We start from the raw sequence: 20719 nt of genomic DNA on the forward strand, positions 1-20719 counted from the left end.
CTAATGGAACCTACCTTGAAATTGCCAAGTTGCAACATGGGGGCTTATGAAAGAGGTATGGGGTGATATACATTAGATATATTTTCCATAACGGAGTACTGTTGTCATTTGAGGCTCTGCAGGAACTGTTTGATTTGCCGTCTTCCATGCACTTTTATTATATGCAATTAAGGCATGCCTTGACAGCTCAAAGTAGATCTTCTGAATGGTCTCCTTCTCTGACACCATTGTTTAACTTGATAAAAAGAGCCTCTACCACCAAGGGATTTATATCACGATGTTATAGTATGTTGTTGCAGAATTTTCTGAAAAAACACCCTCTGCGAATGCTGGATAAATGGGAGCGAGATGTAGGTCAGATGGATGGGGACCAACGGGAGGAAGCTCTCCAGGCGGTGCCCATCTGTTCACTGAATGTCTTGCAGAGGCTAACGCAACTGTACATCATACTGAGGGTGTACTATACCCCCCCACGGAATGTATATTATGGGTCTCAGGCCCACCCAGCTGAGCACTAGATGGCAAGTGGGAACCGTCAGTCGTGGCACTTGCTAGAGAAGAAATGGCACGGTTGGCCGTTTCTTCGCAGCGCATGCACCGATGATGGCGCAAGTGTATATGGTAAATATCTCCTAAACAGTGCAGGTTTAGGAGATATTTATAGTACCTTTTAAAACAATTGTAAACCGTTACATATACTCAGTGAAGTGACTGGTTTTAGGTGATAGAGATAAAACACATAAGCGGTACCTGTTTATCTGCAGTCTTCTCCTTTACAGCTGTTCAAATTCATGAAAGTGGCTGTCCAAAAAGCAGTGAAGAGCTGAAGTTGCACTCTACAAAGCTCAGTGAGGAGAGTGCTGAGATCTTTTTGGAGGGAAGGTAAACGCCTCCCTCCACACAGGAACAGAGCTAAGGTTGTTACTCTGCTGGGGATCCCTCCCTTGTCACCATTTTTGTCTTGGCAGAAGAGAGTCATGCTAATAGCAGAAGAACGACGCAGAAGATCGATTTGACACTTAGTGCTCTTAACTGAGACAAGTACACACTATAGAAAAATATGCTTTGTTTATATTTCATGTCTGACGCTTACAACCACTTGCCCGCCCACCCACTGCCAAATGATGGCTGGGTGGTGCAGCTCTCATTCTGGGTTGACGTCATATGCTTGCTTCCCAGAATGACCTCTCTCGCACACCAATCGTGGCTGCGCCTTGTTGCTAGGACATGGCGCGACCCCGATCTGTGTAAAGAGTCGCGGCTCTTTAACCATGTGATTGGCTGTGTCCAATCACAGCCGGTCGCATGTAAACACGGAGATGCCGGTAATTGGCGCTCTTCTCTTCACACTGACAGAGTATGATGCGAGCTGATCGGTAGCATCTCCTCACAGCCGACAGCGCAAATCTAATCGGGGCATGGATTGCCCACCACTGACAGCAATCGGTGCAAATCTGTGCCCACAAGTGCCACCAGTCAGTGCCAGCTATCAGTGCTGCCCAACACTGCTGCCCATCAATGTTCATCACCGCTGCCTATTAGAGCTGCATGATTCTGGCTAAAATGAGAATCACAATTTTTTGGTTTAGCTAGAGCACGATTCTCACAGCGTAACATCTTTCACATTAAAACAAAAAAAAATGGGCTAACTTTACTGTTTCTTTTTTTTATTTTTTTTTATACGTTGAAGTGAATTTTTTCCAAAAAAATAGCATTTGAAAGACTGCTGGGCAAATACAGTGTGACATATTGCAGCAATTGCTATTTTATTCCCTAGGGTCTCTGCTAAAATATATATGTTTGGGGGTTCCAAGTAATTTTCTAGCAAAAAATATTGATTTTAACTTAAGAAGTGTCAGAAAAAGATTTAGTGCCGGTTCACACTTATGCGATGCCAGACATCGCATGTAATCCGCAGCACACGGCTGTTCACATTACATGCAATGTCTGCTGGTGCGATGTCAGCCATACAGATAGTATGGCTGATATCGCACCGCATTCGGTCCAAACACTTTTTTCTGTTGGGACCAGAATCGGATCGCATGTGTGTTCACACATATGCGATCCGATTCATGTCCGAACTGACAGTTCGCAGTGCGATATGTGAGCTGAAATGGGGGTGTTGTTAACATATGACACTCCCCATCAGATCGCATATGGCAGTGTGAACTGCCGTGCTTGTCAAGTATGATGCGGGAACCTGCAGTTGATTCGCAGGGTTCTCGCATCGCACTAGTGTGAACCGGCACTTAGACTTTAAGTGGTTAAACTTCCTGCATTTACACATTGTTGAAAACTTGGCAGTCTGCCCATTTATTTACACAGAAGTTCTGTCCCTTTGATCTAAGAAGGAAGCTTGGTTACAATGTTGAACCTTAAAAAAAACTTGACAGCTGAGTGAGCAGACAGTGTCTCCACTTGTTTATAGGAAAAAAGAATCGGCAACCTATGCAGGAGAGATTGCCAGAGGGGGTGAATCGAGATCACAATTTTTTTAATTGTGCAGCTCTACTTCCTATCTGTGCCCACCAGTGCCGCCGAAAAATTACTTACTTACAAAATTTACATTTCAAAAATTAAAAATAAAAACTCAGGAGTGATTAAATCACACGAATAGAGCTTTCTTTTGGTGGTAAGAAAATGATAACAATTTCACATGGTTACAGTGTAGTATGACTGCGCAATTGTCATTCAAAGTGTGACAGAGCTGAAAAATGGCCTGGGCAGGAAGGGGGTGTATGCCCCATATTGAGATGGTTATGGAAAAGGTCCTTTCCTTTCCCATCCAAGCTCATTTCACAAAGGCTGTTTCCTGGGCTTTTCAGTATCAAGAATGTGTATCCCAGATTTGTAAGATTGCCACCTGTTCCTAAGTTCACACATTTTCCAAGGTGCTTCAAGCCGTTATGAATGTTTTTTGTTTGGGTTCTCTAAACCCTTGTTTTGTTTTCTTGTAGGCCTGTTGCCAGTTCTGTTTGCTCTGTTGCCCACACCTCAGGTTTTTTTAATTTGTCTGGGTACATCCCATGTTCTATGAATGTTAGTCCTTTATTATACACTTAAGGTAATAGGAATGTTTTTTCACTTACCTGAAAATCCCCTATCCTGAAGTACAGTACAGCTCTCTCCCCTCTGTATTGCTTGCTATAAAAAAAAAAGAGAAGCCTCATGGAGTGGGCAGGATTGTATGAGTACGCTCTAGGGACAGCCCTAGGGAACGTTTTCACCAGTGTCCAATCACCTGAAGGAAGCCGCATATAACCCATGGTTTGAATTTCAGTCTTGTGTCCTTTTAAGCCTAGGACACACTAGTAGGTTTTTTTTTTTTGTTCAACCCAGCAGGGCTAAACAAAAAAAAAAAACTGAACTCTTAACAGGAGCTGCTGTACTAACGATCTGTTAGTACAGCGATCTCCCCTGCTGTTCTGATGGGGACGGTCCACCCTGTTAGAACACTTTGGTCGGGACTCTCAGCCATTGGCTAAGACCGCTGATCGGGAGCCAATAGTCAGACCTTTTTTGAACCGGCCAATGATGCACAACATTTAGCCTGTATGTACTAGGCTTAAGTGTACTCCAAGATTAGGCATTTACAGGTAAGTCAGAATTATGTGCATGTGGTATTGTTTTATAACTGAGTGATACTTATTTGGCAAGTTTGGATGACAGACTATTGCTTAACCTTTAACCACTGGTAATATTTAAAGTGGTGCTGAAGGTTTTTTATCTTTTGCATTCTATGCATGAAGGTAAAAAAGCCTGTGTGCAGTAGCAGCCCCCCCAATACCAACCTAAGCCCCATCTTGATCGGGCAATGTGCACAAATGCAGCGGCTCTCCGGGGTTTCTCTCTCCTCATTGGCTGAGACAGCAGTGGGAGCCATTAGCTTCCACTGCTGTCAATCACAGCCAGTGAGCCAATGATGAGTGTGTGGGGCCGAGCTGTAACTTTGTGTCTAAATGGACATGCAGAGCAGTGGCTCGGGAGCTTGCCTACTTGAGTGACTCCATTGCAAGCTGCTTGCTGTGGGGGCACTTAACAGGAGGGAAGGGCCAGGAGCACCAGCGAGGGACCCAAGAACAGGAGGATCAGGGCTGCTCTGTGCAAAATCACTGCACAGAGGAGGTAAGTATATAACATTTGTTTTTTATTTATTTTTTTGTTTTTTTTGCTTTTAATATCACTTTAAGTATACGATATCATATATATTGGATGTCCTCTAATGTTTTGAAATCTCTCTGTCTCCTTATTTTCATCATTTCAATCATACATAACATAGTATGCCTGACCTCTGCTCCATTTAATGATTTTGACACTTTCTCTTTTTGGCAAGTAGTAGGGAACAGGTGGTGGTTGGGACAAAGATATGCTTGGAGTATTTAATTACTCTTCATTTTGTTAATGTTTTATTTATGTAAGTGCACCAGGTGTGTGAACTGAAAGGGAGCTTCATTTGTGGTTCTAGGACTTGATGACTTTAAAGTGTCCTTATCCTGGAATTGAATAGTTTTAAATGTAAATTCAAATGCAAGTTAATGTAAAGATTGTTTTTATTCTGCTGGCGATTTCTGTTTTATTAGCCAGTTAAGGTTTAACATCTCCTTACAATGCCACTGTTATCTTGCCTGTATACACCATATAATAAACGTCACTTTTTTTTTTTTTTTTTTTTTTTTTTTTTTAACCACGATTTATCACTTCTATCCTACCTATTTCATATGAATTGCCAGTGTGTTTGTTTCCTGTCGCGTTTTTAGAAAGGAGAACGATTAGATCAGCTATCAGTTGTCAGATTTTTATTGTAATATTTGTCACCATCATGGGAAATTTCTCTCACCTCCTCCCCAGTGGCCAGGGGGGACAGGAAGTTTTGGGAAATCTCTCCAATAGAGGCAGAACCCACATTTAAAATATTTTTTTTTTTTTGTTTGTAGAAGAGTAGGGAAAGGTTAAAATCCCTTGAGGCGCGTGTGTGTGTGTGTGTGTGTTTGTTTTTTTTTTTTTTTTTTTTTTTTTTCGTGCATTCATGTTGTGGTATTCACACCCCCCCTCCCACATTGCAATATATGCATTGTGTGGGTTGATCTGCATTTGCATGCTGCGTATCAGTGCTTTATTTTATTTTTATTTAATTTTTTTAGGTCTCGTGCACACAAACGCTTTATTTACAGGGGTTTAGGGTTATTTTTTTCAGCCTGTTAAAAGCACCTCTTATGTGTCTATGCACAGATGTTTACAGACCTATTTAGAATAGGAGCCTTTACAGGCTGAAAAATAAACCATTGGCAGCACGTTCAGGAGAGGAGCTTTTAAAGCGGTTCTTCACCCTAAAAAGGAAGTTCCGCTAGTATTATCCCTCCCCCCCCTCCGGTGCCACAATCGGCACCTTTCAGGGGGGAGGGGGGTGCAGTTACCTGAATAATCCAGGTAACTGCACCCACTTCCGGCCAGACCACCGCAGACCCCCGCATCGCTCCGCCCCAACCCCCCCCCCCCCCCGTTGTGTTCTGGGAAACACACAGTTCCCAGAGACACAGCGGGGGACCATAGCGCGACTATAGCGCGACCATAGCGCGACTCGCGCATGCGCAGTAGGGAACCGGGCAGTGAAGCCCTCATGCTTCACTTCCCGATTCCCTGACAGAGGATGGCGGCGGTGGCTGCAGCGAGATGAGCGATCGCTCGTCATCTGCCGCCGACATCGCTGGAACCTGGGACAGCTAAGTGTGATATTATTAAAAGTCGGCAGCTGCAATATTAGTAGCTTCTGGCTTTTAACATTTTTTTTTTTAGGTGCAGCTCCTCTTTAAGCAGAAAATGCTTGACGCACCTAAACGTGTCTAAATACTAGATGTGTTTAGGCATGTCAAGTGTTTGGTGTTAATGGATTCCTTTTGCCACAATATTAATATATTCTGAGCGTTGAAATGCATTTGCACTTAAACGTGCCTAAACGTCTTTTTTATGGCATATTTTTCCTGCCTGGAGCTCTGGTGTTCAGAGGAGAAAAGTAAATGCCCAGTGTTCATGAGGCCTTTTATTTTATTTTTATAAACTTCTTCTCTATGCTTTATTTGTAAATGAAATGTCAAGTGACTGTGTTGTGTCCTTTTCATTGCTGCCTGTGTTCCTGTTGGGGAGATTAACCCTCTCTATTTGTCCTGTTTGCTGTCATCATCCATAGTGAAAGGAAAATTTTCTAATTTTGGGTTGTCCCCTGAGCAGTAATGGGGAAAATCTTCCAATGGGGCACTAGTACTGGTGACAACCAGTGATTGCCTCTTTGGAGGACTTTCCTGTTTTGGCTATCGGACAGGAAGTGAAGGGAAATCTCCCCAGTGGGGGACACGGATGCCAAAAAATAACTGACAGGTGTTTTAACCTTCTCTTAGTCTATGCAAAATTTTAAAAAGTTTTGCCTTTAGTTCTATATTAACATTATATCATATGCCATGGTGATTGTGATGAACTATACTGAAATTAACCAGCCTTATATGTGCAGATGTTTACATATATTTCTCTATATATTGGTCTATTTGACATTCTACCCTTTCCCTAAACTGTTGTCTTTATTGTTGACAGGAAGGTGTGGAGGTCAGAGTGGCTCGGATATTTAATACATTTGGCCCCCGCATGCATATGAATGATGGAAGAGTCGTCAGTAACTTTATTCTGCAGGCACTTCAGGGAGAGCCTTTAACTGTACGTACATTATGCTGTCACTATCAACAGATATTTAAGCTTACTTATTAAAAAAAAAACCCACTAGAATCTTACCCAGATTGGAACTTGTGTCTCAGGTTCAGCCCATTCTAGCAGATGCTGCTGTCCACATTTTGCTTCAAAATTGTTCTGCATGCTGCAATTTATTTTTTATTTTTTGTTGTTGCTGCAATTTTGTTAACTACTAGATATGAGTAATAAATAGCATTGTGTAAATGGGCCCTAATATTGCAGCTGTCAGTTTGCTGCAGAATGTGAATACAACGAAATCAAATTATGGCTTGCTGTGGACAAATCCACTGTTCCCTTGGTACGATGTTGTGCAGGGCGACCATCTAAGCAATAAGAGTACTGCTTTTAATGGTACAATCCAGCCACATTGTTTGGCAAAATTAAATGTTCGTTTGGAAAATCGTTATCTATTTAAAGTACATGCAAGTTCCATCCGCTTCTAATAATCTATTACTTTTAAAAGATAAATTCACCTTTCTGAACATGTTTAATATGCAACACCCTTATTTAGGGTAAAACATGTTCAGCAACACCTCCCTCCACTGGAATGTCTTTCCTGCAACCACGGGTAATTACATGTAATATCCGGCAGGCTGGTTGTACCAAAGTTGATTGATCAGTATCAGGTTGGGTACCTTCAGCCTTACTCATAAATGGTTTGAATCACGGACGGTTCCTGCTGGTGTGGCCAAGATTTGAACCTCCTATGGCTGCCCTAAACTCTTCTTGTAAGGGTAACTATAGTGTACATTGTGCATAGCATATATAATTGTATCAAAGTCCTTTTTTATGACTTCCTCATTTTTTTTTTTTCATCCTAGCTCATCCATAATGTTGATTTGTAGATTTGCCACCACAATAGCTGTGCAACTACTTAATAATAATTGTCAAGATAAGATATCGGTCTTACAGGATTTGCATTGTTTGTGAGAGTCAGCCATCCTAGACTTCTATTGTGGGAAGAAGCAACAAATCACAACCATTTGTAGATCCTGTGAAATATGGTTGCCCTCATTGCATAAATGATTACAAATTATACACAGAAATGGGGCTGTTAAAAGTAACCATTTACATGAAGGTAAAATCTTACCTGTATCTAGAAAAAAAAGAATATTGCTATAACTATAAATTCTGTTAAACTGGCATTGCTCTGAAAAAAAATGAACATAGTTCATTGATCTGATGGGTCAGTAGGTCAAAGTGGTTACCCTGGTTTATAAAATCTGTACATTTTTGTCCCTGCTGTTTTCCATGACATAAGTTAATTTAAAGGAAACCTGTCAAAGGGGGAAAACATAGGCTGCTAATTCTGCCATCTCCTCAAAATGCTAGTTGCCTGACTTTCATGCTGATACTCATAATTTAACAGTAATGGAACAAGTATGCAAAGACCTAACTTTGTCAACTTTCTACAACTCCATGCTTGTTCTGGGACATTGATTAAGAAAGTGGGTTAGTATAACCGCCAGGGAAGTAGCGTTTTCAGGGGTTGTCAGTCATAGTAGGCATCGGTTTCTCCTAAGCCCGCTTTGGTGGAGAAGGGATAAAGCATTTTAAGCCTATTATCTAGGTTGTACACTGATTTTGCTATTTTATGTAATGTCTCCCTCTTGTGGTCAAAATGCTGCATGTCCTTTTAAAATGTCAAAATGACCATATGTGAATGTTGCTATACAAGTGACTCTGGAGTGGAGTGGAGGGATAATTGTTGTTTTTGTTCTAATAGGTATACGGATCAGGATCTCAAACCAGAGCATTTCAGTATGTCAGGTAGGCTGGTATTACCGATTACCCTTGTTTGTTGTACCATGGTTGAGATATGTACACTATGTGCAGCATGTACAGTATTGCTCTACCGTAATAGATTGCATTGCAGTATAATTAACTTAGAAGCTGCATACAGTATAGCTATGTTTTGTACCCAGGACCTGACAAACCCCCCCCCCCCCCCCCCCCAATATAAAATTAAAATATGGTAAAAACACGTGGCGCCTCAGGCCCGCTGTCCCCCTTCGGCGGCCATTTTGCCCACGCTCTCTGCCCCCCTCCTCTCCATCTTGTGTTGCAGCAAGCACCCAGACCGCATCCAATAAGTATGGGAGATGCAGTGCCCTTAACGGCAGACCTAATGGCACATTGCTCCCAGATTGACCACATAGGTCAGCCTCATTAGACATGACATGGACAAGTTCCGGTCCTGGGTGTCGGAGGCAGAATCACACTTTTCCCAGGTGAAGGATACGGTGCGGGATGACTCCAGGGATCTGATACTCCTTCAAAAGCAGGTACAATCCTTACGGGACAAAACAGTAGACATGGAAAATACTCATGAGGAACAATCTGGTGGTGGGGCTGCCGAACGGGCTGAAGGCACCACTCCTGCTGAATGTGCTGAGGGGTTCCTTACCACCCTGCTAGGCCTCAAAGATCTTCCTCCTACGTTTTGTAGTGGAGTGGGCCCACGGGGTTCCCACTATCCCATCCATACCTGGAGCCCCGCCAAGACCCTTTCTGTGTAAGGTCCTGAATTACCTGGACAAAGAAAAATTGCTGGCAGCTGTCAGAAATGCTGCGGGGCTCTCGTATGTAAACTCCAAGATCTCATTGTACCGTGATTATTCAACAACACCGCCGTACTTTTAATGAGATCCGCAAAAGCCATAGGGAGAACGGCCTAAAAATACAGTCTCCTGTATCCCAGCAAGCTCAGGGTGGTGGATGGTGGTTCCACCTGTTACTTTGAGAGCCCAGCTGCAGCTAATGCCTGGCTTAACTCCCACTGATCCATCTAAGTGACACCGACCCACAACTTTGCTATGAACAAATGCTCCCGTTCCTGGGATCCTACTTTTTGACCACGTTTCAGAAGTGGTGCACCACGCCTACAAACTAACTGCAGAAGTGAACGCAGATTTTCCCCTCGCTCACGATGAGTGCTTCATCTACCGCGGCCCTGTGTGCATTGCTTCCAGTGGTCCCGGTGGCCTGAAGGTTTTATCTGGTTGTCAGTTATGGGAACAAGCCCTACAGCAACTTTTTTAGTTTTTTTAGCCTCCGGGCTAGGTTTGTATGGTGTATGGGTAGGGTGCTATGTTTTTTGGGGAGAGGAGTTTTTTGTTTTAAAGTTCCACATGCATATTCTAAAGCTCAAACGTTCCTTCAGCTCAAGAATCAAATGACTGTTTGTACTAAATACGGGTATTTTCATATGCAATGGCTTGCTGGTCTCATCCTACTGCTGTTTCCCCCTGGCATTCCATGATGGCTAACTCTGACACTGAGTCTCTGACGATTTTGTCATGGAATGTCAGGGGGTTCAACTCCAAGTATAAAACGTCACTGCTGTTCCAATATTTAAAAATGCACAATCCCAACATAATGCTGTTACAGGAGACACACTTGATGGGAACCATGGGTGCAGATAGTGCTCCATGCAACTTATACTCTCATGGGGTGTCTATTCTAATTAGCAAACTCATACCATGTGTGATTCAGGATGTTCATTTAGATCCCCAAGGGAAATATATTATGTTAATAATCACAATCTACAATAAGAAGTATATTATTGTTAATGTATATCTACCTCCTCTTAGTCAGGTGCAGGTCCTATATTCATTGTATGAGAGGCTGGCTCCGCACTGCCCAGCCCAAATTCTGTTCATGGGTGACTTCAACGCTACATTATCAGGCCTCAATCTAATTTTAACTCAGATTTGGGTACCTGGGCTCAAGCCACGGAATTTACTGAGACATGGAGGTGGTTGCATCCCCAGGATAGAACATACTCCTGCTTCTCTACCACCTTTAAAACCCCCTCCCGTATTGACTTGGCATTTGCCAATGCAGCCTTTCTGATGACATTCAAGAGGCATGCTACCACACCTCTGACCACAACCCGCTTAAATTGACCATTAGGACTACCAAGTCGCGCAATGGAGCCCTTTGGAGGCTACAATCCCACCGGATTAACAATGCGTCCATCCATGACAGAGTTTCCCCTCAATTACAGGAATATTGGGCACTTAATGCAGAGTCGGCCTTTCTGGAGATGACTTGAGATGCTTTCAAGGCTCACAGCAGGGTGCAGTATATCTCTGCTGTGGCTGCGATGAAAACTGAGCTTGGAGATACGGTCTCTGTACTGCAGCACAGGGTTGACAAGGCCTTTGAGCCAATACTCCGCCTCGGCTACAGTCCTGAACTTTGAACATCTCTCCTCACTAAGGAGAGAATTGCATCTTTATGTCTCTGACACCACTAGGATTGGCATACAATCTAGCAGAAAGGAGTATTTTGAACATGGGTACAAAAATAGCTACTGACATTACTAGCACAGCAGGATAGAAACAGGATGGGCCCCTTGCGGTTTATGCCTGAAATCCTCAACAGGTGGCGGGATAGTCGCCATGCAGGAGGACATCCTAACTGAGTTCACCGCATTCTATATCACACTGTACGTTTCCTCATTACCGAAAAATTTTGACCCTACACCTATGACTTCTATGTTAGATGTTGGCATTGGGATGGCTTTCTGACACTGAAAGGAACCTCCTAGTCTCAGAAATAACCCCAGAGGAAATTACACTTGCCATAAGGTCTTTCCCTACAGGTAAAGCCCCGGGGCCAGATGGCCTGCCCCTGGAATACTATCAGGCCCACACTGAACTGCTTGCTCCTAGACATAATCAAACGGGCTTTATACCCGGTAGGTCCACGGACATCAATGTACGCAGATTATTCTCTAATATACATGCCCCACACACCAACCAGGGTACCAGAACTATTTCCATCCTGGACATGGAAAAGGCATTTGATACGATGGAGTGGGTGCATTTATGGGAAGTGTTGAGAAGAATGGGATTCCCACTAAAATTTATTGATGGGATACATATGTTACACTGGCCCCCTGGCATGCATTAGGCTAAATGGTTCCTTATCTGCCCCGTTCCCTCTGCAGAGGTGCACCAGACAGGGATGCCCTCTCTCCCCAGCCCTCTTCGCCCTGGCCATGGAGCCCATTGCTGAGGCTCTCAGGAGCTCTGCGGAGGTCTGTGGTTTTCAGATGGGGTGGTTGGAAGAGAGAGTGGTTCTCTATGCAGACTATTTACTGCTCTTTCTAAATAGTGCTGGGGCCTCTCTGCAGGGCACCCTCAAAATCATGGACACCTTCTCCGCCTTCACGGGTCTGAGGGTGAATTGGCACAAATCCCAGCTGTTCCCAGTGGATGAGGAGGCTAGATCCTCCTCACCCCCCTCTCTCCCGCTGCAGTGGTTTGATCGTTTCACCTATTTGGGAATAGTCCTCTCAAAACAGAGTAGGGACTTTGTGCGGCTCAATCTTGACCCTGTTCTGACTGGAGTAAAGACTAAACGGAGGGCATGGAGTAACCTACCCCTTTCCCTCATTGGACGTATCGACTTGCTAAAAATGAAAGTTCTTCCTAAATTCACATACATCTTTATGAACTCCCCACAATGGTTGACCAAAAAATTCTTCAGTTCCTTTAAACAACTTTTCACCGCCTTCATTTGGGGGCCTAAACCACCTAGGTTCAAATATAGCACTCTGACCAGGCCTGTGGATAGAGGGGGTTTGGCTCTTCCTGATTGTTACAAATATTAATTGGCCACACAGCTCGTGACCGCCCATTGGTGGCTCCAGCCGGATTTGACAAATTCTGCAACGATGCTGGAGGCGGCTATAGTTGGGTCCCTGGAAGCCTTGCAGGGGCTGTTGTTGAGGGGAATAAAAGCCCAGCGTCATCTCACTACTTCCATGCGCACCACCATACAAGCATGGAAGGTGAGTGAAGCTCTGAGGGAGCCCCAACCAAACTCCTGGTCTCCACACACCCCACTGTGGCTGAACCCTAACCTTTCACAGTTGAACACCATCCCAGAACCGCAGGCCTGGGCCAAATATAAAATAGTGAAACTGGAACATCAACAACAAGGAGCTGTCTCATTTCACATTCTACGAACCAAATTTAATGTACATGCACATTTTAGATACCATCAAATTGCTCATGCCTATAGGTGCCAGTTCCTAGGTCAACGAGTTGAGTTGGCATACTCAGAGCTTGAATCTGCCCTCCAGGTGAAGGACTTGGAGAAACCCTGTTAGGAAATTCCCTTGTGATCAGTAAAAAAAACATCAGGTGTTCTTGAGAAGCAGACAATTTATTTCTGATGTGGCCCACAACAGGGAGACATGCTTACAGGACGAAAGCTGAAGAAAAAGTCTCAACAAAAGAAAGTGTTCCGCCCTCACATATCCCACAAGAATAACATCTCTGTGCTTCTATTGGCTGAAAGAACATAAATTAACGTGTCATGGCACAGGCTTGCACTTTATAAGCTATACATGTTCCCTGTACATTCTTAGGCTATCATATTTAGTTAAATCTAATCATCCTACTTACTATGGAGTTAATTAGGACAAAACAATACAATGAGTTAATACAATAATGTGCTCAGAAGTAAGCTTTTTAACAAATCAGTCTCAGGACTATTGTTTTTCTAATAGTCACACAATAAACATTTAAAACTTTTCTAACATTCCCTCCTCTTTGTGTGACTATTTTATCTCCACACATTTCGATGAAAGTCCCTGTGTTATACACTTTCGGACTGTATGTCATTAAGTTGAGCTTCAATGTCCACATAGGTCTCCTCAGAGGTAGAGAGGGTTTGATACATTGTTCTTGAGACTGCAATGAGTTTTTGTGAAAGTCCTCGAATACAGGGAATGCAGCAGCATCCGCAAGTGACCAAAACGGCCAAAGCCACAGCGATTGAGATCAAACATGATGTGATAAATCCAGTCCATTTACCGAACCATTCTTCAAGCCAAGTTGTGAATGGATCATTAATACCTGAGTTTTCCGCCAATTCATTCGATAGCGCAGTCAGTCCTTCCAAGGCTCTGGTCACGGTCCCTCCAGGAGCTGTATTGTTAGGGATAAAGGTACAACACATGCTACCAAACATTTTGCATACCCTCCTCTTTCAGCTAAGACCATATCTAAAGCCATTCGGTTCTGCCAGGCCATTAGAGATGTGGGGGCCAACTGTTCTGCTAGGCCCCTCACAGCATCCCTAGTATAGTTTACAAATCGTTGTTGGTTATAATATATATATAATTAATCCAGTCATCATTTTTATCTATAGTCACCCACCAGAGAAGAGACTCAAACCCAGCTGTCACCTGATTCCTGGCTTTAAACTCGTCCGGCACCCCGCGAGGAACCCCAATCTCATCTATGTAGATCTGAGAGTCAAATGACCCCAAGGGAGAGGTGTCCCTACGATACTGTCGGTGACTCTTAGTCCACGGGTATTCTGACAGGATTCTCAGGGGCATAGCCAGCTGGACCATAGCGCAATCCCCTTGGGCATTGGCCGGTAGTCTAGCTCGCAGTTTCTTATCCCCACACATCCACCAGACATCAGCTCTCTGAATGTCATGTCCAACCCAGTCACCGTTGTCCGTGTTAATCCTCTCCACACAGTAGTCATCAGGTAATGACCCAAGATCCACCGCGCTACGGTTCCCTGGGAGTGCAAAACAAGTAAAGTTGCCCGTATAAGCGGCAACCGCTGGAGGTATCTGAGGTCTCTGTACTGGGGGAAACAACAAACTCAATGTGTGACAAGTAGAATTTGCTTCAGGTTTATAGCTCTTATTATACAATTGCAACATACATTTTAAACCTTCTGGATCTGTATTGTGATCTAGAGGAAAAGGAACTGTTGCTAAATGTGGTCTGGCTCCGGCACAAACTAAACAGTTTTCCTTTTTCAGAGTTCTAACCGTGTACCTCAACCATTCTAACCACTCATTTTTTCTTTGGTCGCCCGTCTCCAAAGCTATGGCATCTTCTATTGTTAGGTTAGTGAATCTTATAGTTATACTCAGAACTTCTATTTTAGTATGGCCTTCTTCTTTCCCTTCTGAGTCTACTTTTTCCTGTTTAATTTTATTAGGAGGTAATACCTCAAGGAAAAATGTTCCTGACACCCATGCTCCCATGGAATACAACCGCTGATCTTCCTTCCTCGGCTCCGTTAATGTTATTAATAGTTGGTTACAGTTCTTACTATTTGTGCAGGGGGAGTTGGCCGCTTTTGTGATTATGAGTCTCTCCTTTATACCACTCTTTTTAGCCCCTGGTTGATTATACCCCCAATCTTGATGCGCTGTAGTCCACAGGGCCTGATCCCATGCTTGACATCCTGCCTTATTCCAGAGTCAGCAGATGTATATATCTGCCCATAGAAGTCCTCTAGCCCCAGTTGTATCCCCACAATCTGCAATCTGACAGAAGTCTACCAGTATAGTGCTAGTTATTCCCTCTATAAAGTTTTGGATTTAATGCTTTTCCTGTTCTTTCCCAATCCAAAAGTTCCTCTACTCTTCCATAGCGCCTACCCCCTCTTATGGATGCCTCTCCTAGTGTCACCAGTAACCCAAGGATAATTACTGTCCCTTTCATCCTAACCAGCTACAGAGTTCCAGCGGATAGGATAGGGGAGTTGGAAGGGGAGGGAGACTTCACCGGTTTGAGACAAGTCCCACCTTGTGTGAGACCTCCCTTTGTAGCCGGACTTTCTGGACCTCTTGTAGCCAACTGGCCCTACTCTGCCTGTAAAACGTTTTTACAATGGGACTGGTGAATCCAGGTAGACCTCTCTGCAATCCTTATCACAGTAGGGGTAGTTAAAAGGACTTTGAAAGGACCATCCCACCTTGGGGAGTACCACTGCTTTTTTCTTATTACTTTTTATTGAGACCCAATCTCCCACATGCACCTTTCTCATCTTTTTTTGGGGTGTGATATACATACTGGTCACAGCTACTAGTAGGCAATACATCCAATTATTTTTACCTGTTTCTTCCATAGCTTTTCTCAGTTTGCTTTTTAGAATGCCATTATGTCTTTCTACCAATCCAGCTGATTGGGAATGATAGGCACAATGGTATTTCCCTTTAATTCTCATCACTTCTATCAAATGTTGTATATTTTTTAATTACAAAATGGGGTCCATTATCACGGTAAATCCTTTCAGGGATTCCAAATCTAGGAATAATATCTCTTAGTTATGCTTTGGCTACAGTCTGTGCATCTGCACTTCCTGTCGGGAATATCTCCTCCCATTTGGTCAGGGTGCCTGGGTACCAAACAATATTTCTTCCTTTCACATTTGTCTAATTCAATAAAATCCATGCAAATGTGTTGGAATGGATATTGTGGTGTAGGGAACTTCCCTTTCTGTGGTCTTATACCTCCCTGAGCATTGTGTCTTGCACATATAAGACATTGAGAGCAAAAAGTTTTTGAGTAATTTGTGAATCCATAGGCTGTACATACTTCATTTAACATCTCAGTCATCCCCCTGTTTGACACATGCGTTACTCCATGTGTCAATACTGCTGCATACCTAAATAAAGATTTTGGTAATACCGGTTTCCCTTCAGGTGATGTGTAAATATCATCAATTATTGTGCACCCCTTTGTTTTCCAATATTGTTTTCCCCAGGGGGGGCATTTTGCTGCATATCAGTAAGGACTGTATGATCTATCACTATGATTTCTCGTCATTATTTTATGTGCAGCTTCATCTGCCCTTTTATTTCCCTTTGAGATGGGGTCCGTATATTTTGTGTGTGCTTGACATTTACAGATTGCAAGCTTTTTTTTGGTAACTGTATTGCATCTAGGAGTTCTAAAATGAAGTCCGTATGTGAAATTGGTTTACCACTGGAGGTGACCATCCCCCTGTTTTTCCATTGTTGTGCAAAAACATGCACTGTTGAAAAGGCATATTGACTGTCAGTGTATGTGGTTACAGATTTCCTTCTGACAGTATACATGCTCTTGTCAGTGCTACAAGTTCTGCAACTTGTGCTGAATAATGTTTTGGTAGTGGCCCCGCTTCCAAAATCTCATCCTGTGTCACTACTGCATATCCTGTTGCATTTGTGCCATCTGGATTTTTTCTTACTAGAACCATCAACAAAAAGTATCATGTCAGGGTTAGATAATGGCACATCTTTCAGATCACTTTGTGACAGTACCTTTTCAGTGATGGCAACAGTGCAGTCATGTTTATACCCGTCAGTAGGAAGTGGTAGTAGCGTGGATGGGTTTAATGTAGTACACCTCTGTATTGTTAAGTGAGGTTGTGTCAAGAGTATTGTCATACAGGAAAGGTGTCGTGCTGGGCTCAAATGTGATATCTTTTGCTGTAACAGGATAACAAACACTGCATGTGGTACCTTTTCAGTTAGTAAAGTTGAATAAAGACACCAGTCCATCCGGTTCAGCCTGAGTGAGTGTCTAGCCTCTACCCCTGTACACCCACATCGTTCTCCACCCCCAAGGATCCAACGTCCCCATTCATATACCAGGGCCAAACCGGGACAGAAGCCAATCAACCCACCTGCATGTCCCCGGAGTGCGGGAGGAAACCAGAGCACCCGGAGGAAATCCACGCAGGCACAGGGAGTACATGCAAACTCCAGGCAGGCAGCGTCATGATTGGGATTCGAACCAGTGACCCCCTTCACTGCTAGGCGAGAGTGCTAACCACTACACCGCTGATGCTACCAGTGCTTGTACACAGGGTGGAAGTACTCTCGTTGCACTGTCTATTTCTGTAGAGTAATCCTTCCTCTATGAGACCCCTCTGGTTCTGCCTCAGCAGTGTACTCTTCTGCATCCTCCTCTCTTTCATCACCTTGCATAAGAACCTTTTATTTTCACATTCTTTTTTGCTTTTGCTTTCAAATACTTAGAATGCTTAGCATATTGTAAAACATCTAAAACTGATACAGTTCGGTAAGTAACCATGTTTTAAACAATGTAATCCTTATGATCCTGTTTCAATCCATTTAAAAAAAGCAATCTTTAGCTGTTGCTAATATGCACTATACACATCTTCAGCTTCGGGGAGCCCGGAGAACACTCTAAAAATCTCTCGTAATTTATTTAGGTAGTCACTGACACTTTCTTTGTCTTCTTGTACTGTCATATTTATTTATTTTTTTGCCAATCAGTCCGTTATACCCATCTAAGCTGGCATCTGTTCAGTAGGGCAGTCAACCTGTTTCCTAAGTCTGGGCTTTCTGGAGGCAATGGACCCCCCCCCCCGTCCCTGTGCATGAGTTATGGCGTCAGTTAATGTTTCAAGGATCGATCTGTTCATCTCCAGGACTGAACTACTGTCTGGAGAGATTGAGGAAGTGGAATTGGGGGTTTGTTCAGAGGCGGTTCCTTTGACAGGGGTGGATGTCACAGGGAAGGTGTTACTCTGGGCAGTTACTTGCACCTGAGGGGGAGGACCATTATAGGGAGGTGGTCTCTGGGTACAGCAGATGAGATCATCCTCTTTGTCCACTAGGGGCAATTGGGCTTGGCATTTTTCCTTTGTTCTTCCTTCTACCCTAATTCTAGCATGCTGAAGCCAATATTCCGCCATTTTTTTAACCGATACCTTTTTTGAACTTTGGGTCCTGATATTTTAAGCTTATCCACAGGACCCCAAAATAGAACTTTCTTTCTTTTTAATTTTTTTTTTTAGTATTCTGATTCAGAACTTAGCCTTTTGACTTATAAATGCACCCAAATATAAACAGCATTGCATCATTAACACTTCACAGTTGAAAGTCTATGAATTCTAAAAATAACTCCAATCCAATATAAATATTTACTTTAAGACTATTTTTCAAACTCTTTTTCCCACCAAAAGTCCTAATATTTTCACAGATGCACAAATTAACCTCTGTCAGGCAATCTGCATTTTCTTGTTTCTGAGAAACAACTTCTTGACCTTCATAGCAATGAAAAAATCCACAGCCTTTTTTTTTCATTTCTTTTCACATTCATCAAACCACCTGATAATTCTACAACATTCTATTTACTCCAAAATGCCATATACCTTCTTTTTCTTTTATGCTAAGTTTCAATATATACAATATAACCCTTCTGTATTATCATAGCTAATCAAGGGTTAACTTTTACAACGGTCTTGCAGGATCAGGAGAAATTCTTCCATGAGGGGAGGGGGAGGGGGAGAGAGTTCAGTGAATTTGCCTTCTTATCTGCTTAGAAATATGCAGCACAAAAACCATGTCAATACAAGAGAAAAAAAACAACAACCCATTCCCACACTATCGAGAGAATCAGAAAGGGTTAAACATAAACAAAGATAAAGTAAACACACACAGAAGAAAATTAGCCTTGCGATCTTAGATCACTTAACTAAACAGCGCTTAAAATAGTCAGGCAATTAACCTCTGACATTCGGTATACCTCAAATCTTTTTGTTATCTGTCCGGACAGCGGGCGACGTAATTTTTTACCTTAGACAACGTCCCCAAGTGTCTCTGTCTACGAGCACTGGATTATCTAGATATTATACGATCAATACCAATGTCGGCAATTACAACACATTAAACCAGAAGCAAGAGAAAGAGAAGAAAAGACTCAGAAAGAATTAAGAATAATTTAAATTATCTTACCTCTCAAACACCTGGACTGGATCACACAAGGTTCGGAAACAGACAGTGGAATTCAGATCTATGGCCCCGCCCCTTTTTCACCAAATAACATTGATTGGGGGGACTTGTAAGGTTCGGTGAGCTTCAAAGTCCAATACTCACCGAAGTGTTGTCGGGCCGTCTGATCTGAAAACCAGCGTGTTGCTCCCGGCTCGAAAGACCAAAAATGTTAGGAAATTCCCTTGTGATCAGTAAAAAAAACATCAGGTGTTCTTGAGAAGCAGACAATTTATTTCTGATGTGGCCCACAACAGGGAGACATGCTTACAGGACGAAAGCTGAAGAAAAAGTCTCAACAAAAGAAAGTGTTCCGCCCTCACATATCCCACAAGAATAACATCTCTGTGCTTCTATTGGCTGAAAGAACATAAATTAACGTGTCATGGCACAGGCTTGCACTTTATAAGCTATACATGTTCCCTGTACATTCTTAGGCTATCATATTTAGTTAAATCTAATCATCCTACTTACTATGGAGTTAATTAGGACAAAACAATACAATGAGTTAATACAATAATGTGCTCAGAAGTAAGCTTTTTAACAAATCAGTCTCAGGACTATTGTTTTTCTAATAGTCACACAATAAACATTTAAAACTTTTCTAACAACCCACATCCCAGCTTTATGGGTCCCTACTCATTGCTGCTGGTCTCGAGTTGTCCCCCCTCTGCAGGAAATGGGTAGTGATATCCGGAACTGGATGATGAATGGAGGGAGATTTGGGACTTTTCCTTCTCCCCCTGGTAGGTTTCAGCAAGAGATAAACTGGTCCAATACAAGATTTTACATAGAGCTCACTATACACACCACAGGCTCCATAGGATGTCGGAGGCATACTCTTCGATATGTTGGTGTTGTTCACACTAACCCGGAGAGTTTTTCCACATTTTCTGGAGCTGCCCAGCAATTAAGCATTACTGGCAAGAGGTCATTCAGGTAATCGCAAAGGAAACCAAGATCCATGTTCCCTATGACCCTAAATACTGTCGGGTGGGGTTGGTCGAACAAATCAGTGATTAGAGTGCGAAAAGTACTCGTATCCCTACTGCTTATGTATTACGCTCGTAAAGCCATCACAATGACCTGGAAACAAGCATCCTCCACCTCTATTAGATTTTGGAAGAGTCTGATAAATGCCAATTTACCCTTGTATAAAGCCACCTACTCGAACAGGGGTTACCCACAAAAGTTTTTTAAAGTGTGGACATGTTGGCTGGATGCCACCACAACAAGTGAAGAATGATCAAGACCTAGATTGAAAATATATCTAAGAGTGTACTGAGCCCAGATGTACCTGTCTTTAATTATCCTGATAACACTAGTTTGAGCACTGATCCCCCTGAAATGGAACCTCTCCCCACATCGGGGTAGTAGTTTAGTAGTCTTTGTTAAGTTGAACATAGAATTGAAGTTACGGTATGT

At 42.9% G+C, this 20719-nt stretch overlaps 2 protein-coding genes across 3 annotated transcripts in view; one reads left to right on the plus strand and one right to left on the minus strand.

Moving 5' to 3' along the window:
• Window positions 1-20719, plus strand: part of UXS1 (UDP-glucuronate decarboxylase 1) — a 96095-nt gene that overhangs the window by 46288 nt on the left and 29088 nt on the right. For both annotated transcript variants that reach the window (XM_077482630.1, XM_077482631.1), the window contains exons 10-11: window positions 6583-6702; window positions 8462-8505. In XM_077482630.1, the coding sequence (XP_077338756.1) occupies window positions 6583-6702; window positions 8462-8505 (164 nt within the window). The remainder of the gene's footprint in view (window positions 1-6582; window positions 6703-8461; window positions 8506-20719) is intronic.
• Window positions 12897-17528, minus strand: LOC143983202 (uncharacterized). The gene is made up of 2 exons (XM_077482632.1): window positions 17015-17528; window positions 12897-16813 (listed from the first exon to the last, which is right to left on the minus strand). The coding sequence occupies exon 2, from the start codon at window positions 14765-14767 to the stop codon at window positions 13844-13846; it is 924 nt and encodes a 307-aa protein (XP_077338758.1). The 5' UTR covers window positions 14768-16813; window positions 17015-17528; the 3' UTR covers window positions 12897-13843.

This window comes from Lithobates pipiens, unplaced genomic scaffold (assembly GCF_037356315.1).
Source record: "Lithobates pipiens isolate NorthernLeopardFrog02 unplaced genomic scaffold, aLitPip1_a1.2 Scaffold_16, whole genome shotgun sequence".
NCBI lineage: Eukaryota > Metazoa > Chordata > Amphibia > Anura > Ranidae > Lithobates > Lithobates pipiens.